This window comes from Octopus bimaculoides, chromosome 4 (assembly GCF_046866305.1).
Source record: "Octopus bimaculoides isolate indiv1 chromosome 4, ASM4686630v1, whole genome shotgun sequence".
NCBI lineage: Eukaryota > Metazoa > Mollusca > Cephalopoda > Octopoda > Octopodidae > Octopus > Octopus bimaculoides.
The window spans coordinates 142,747,613-142,750,112 of NC_142931.1; the positions used below are offsets into that span (position 1 = coordinate 142,747,613).

Below are 2,500 nucleotides of genomic sequence, written 5' to 3' on the forward strand. Positions count from 1 at the left end.
AAAGTGAAGAAGGGGAAATGGTAAGAAGGTAACATGGAAAAAGTGAAGAAGAAAGAAAATGAAAGAAAACAAAGAAGGGAACACTTAGTCAAAAAGTTTTATGTAGATCTGAAGGAATTCTTCTGTCATTTTGTTCGTTTCTCATCTAGGGCGTAGCGTTGCTAAGTCGCAAATATATTTATCCCCGTGTTTTGGAGACAGAAACTTCAGTGGAGTCAGAATATTTTCTGAGAATGTGTACTTTCAGGCGGTCCTCAATTTTACAGCTGTTTCATATAAAATAGACAAGCTCCATAGAAATACATTTTTTTTTGTGCCTGACGTCATACCTATGGCCGTCGAATCTTTTGTTTCCTTTTCTGTTGTGCAACTAGCATAAATGAAGTTGCATCTAGTGCACTCAACTGCATACGCCAAATGGGAATTGTCACTGGTCCTACCTCCTGTATAAATCATAACATTAGTTATAGTTTGAGATAGATTTGTCCTGACTGAGGCTGTTGCACAATGAACAGAACTTGACTATCTTGCAACTTTTCTCAGTGGTACAGCATTCAGAAACTCCATCGGAGTCTTTATTATGATTAAAGATCTCTTATATTTTTGACGCATCAAAAGGCTACCATAAAACACAGGTGTTCTTTGGTCGAAATGCAAAATCCTAGATTCAGTGTCATTTATGAAACTCTTTTCCTCCAGTTAACTAGACTTAACTATCTTGTAAGCATTATCATTGTAATCCAACCACGTTCTTTCCCTGCATTCGCTTCACCTGTGAGCTTTGAACGGAAGGGATAGGAAGACCTTCAAAGAACATGAATCCTGCTCGTCTTTCTTTAATTGTTTTTTGTTAAAAAAAAAAACTGCTCAATTGTCTTTGAGTAGATTAATAAAAGAACTAATTTAAGTCAATAATTCTGGTTAATTTTCGCTGTCAGATGTTTGAAAATATAAAACGATAGAAAATGTAGAAACAAACAAAAAACGAAAAAATGAATTTTTCTGCATAATACTTACACATTTTCGGCTTCTTTGATTGTGTCTGGAAGTTTACGTCCTCGTGTTTCTGGTAAAATGAAGGTGAGGGCAGCAGCAATGAGGGCCATACCACCGAACATAAATAATGGTATCGAGCGGCCGAGACTTCCTCCGATAACGTAACCCTAATTAAGAGACACAAGAGCACAAAATGAGAATGTGACATTTTAGATACGTTTAAAACTGAAGAATCCTTTGATATCACCCATGTAACAGCAATAACCTTCTTGACTCATCTAGAGCCTTGGTCTTCACCTAATTAGGTTAATTTTGATGAACAGTACCTTGCCATTACAATCAGAGAACCTATACATGGGCTCTCAGAAATAGCAGAAATAACCGGCAAATCTCTCTAAGACAATACCATACCCTCTTTAAATATAGAATGCGTTGAATGATGTAGTCTTAGATATACCATGACTAAAAATAAAGCCTGTCGATTACAACTGGATCAGAGTCAATCTACCAAAGCTAAAGAACAACATCAACAATAGTAACAAAGGCGAAATATTATTGGTACGAAGAGTAAATAGAGTGAAATGCCTCGGCTAGGAATCGAATTTTCACTTCGGAAACCTTACAATCCTTAACCAATAGAGAGTTCATGTAGAAGTTGTCGGTCACGATTAAACCGTAGGTCAGCTCGGATCAATCAGGTTGAAATCAAATATATATGTATATATATATATATATACACATATATATATGTATGTATATATATATATGTATATATAGATATGTATATATATATGTGTGTGTGTATATATATATATATATATATATATATATATATATATATATATAGAGAGAGAGAGAGAGAGAGAGAGAGAGAGAGAGCGGGAGGGAGAGAGAGAGAGAGAGAGGGAGGGAGAGAGAGAGAGGGAGGGAGAGAGAGAGAGAGAGAGGGAGGAGAAGAAAATGGAGGAAAAATAAGAAACAGAAGTGTGTCTTTTGAGCTAGCAACCCATAATGTAATTAGTAACTAAAGGTAAGAGTGAGAGTGAAATTGTTACCCGTTAAATTACCTGCTGCGGTATACTTTTTACCAAGGAACATACCTACTGAGGTAATTACCAGAAGTGCCTTTGGATATATCTATCCCTTAGAGGCTTTAAACACCTCTAACTTATACCTGAATATATATATATATATATACATATTTCGTATGTGTATTTCGTGTGCAAGATTCTTGATGTGGATACGTGTGTTGAAAGAAATACAATTAAACCTTGGGAGAGGCATTATGCCGGTAATAAACACACGCACTGGTTCAGTCCTTTATTAATTTATATAGTTTTTTGTTAAATTATTTCATTTTAAACACCAAATACACGTAGATGAGGGCCTTACAATTGCCCATGGTTGCATGTGTTGTTCACACATATGATGCGGAATATGAACGTAAATAAATTAATTAAAAAGTCTCTATCTGATCTGATATAAACGAAATTGTTACAAACAC

At 35.3% G+C, this 2,500-nt stretch overlaps 1 protein-coding gene across 3 annotated transcripts in view; it reads right to left on the reverse strand.

Annotated features, from left to right (window-relative positions):
- Positions 1 to 2,500, reverse strand: part of LOC106882280 (organic cation transporter protein) — a 132,469-nt gene that overhangs the window by 16,607 nt on the left and 113,362 nt on the right. For all 3 annotated transcript variants that reach the window (XM_089351609.1, XM_089351607.1, XM_089351608.1), the window contains exon 10: positions 1,018 to 1,163. In XM_089351609.1, the coding sequence (XP_089207735.1) occupies positions 1,018 to 1,163 (146 nt within the window). The remainder of the gene's footprint in view (positions 1 to 1,017; positions 1,164 to 2,500) is intronic.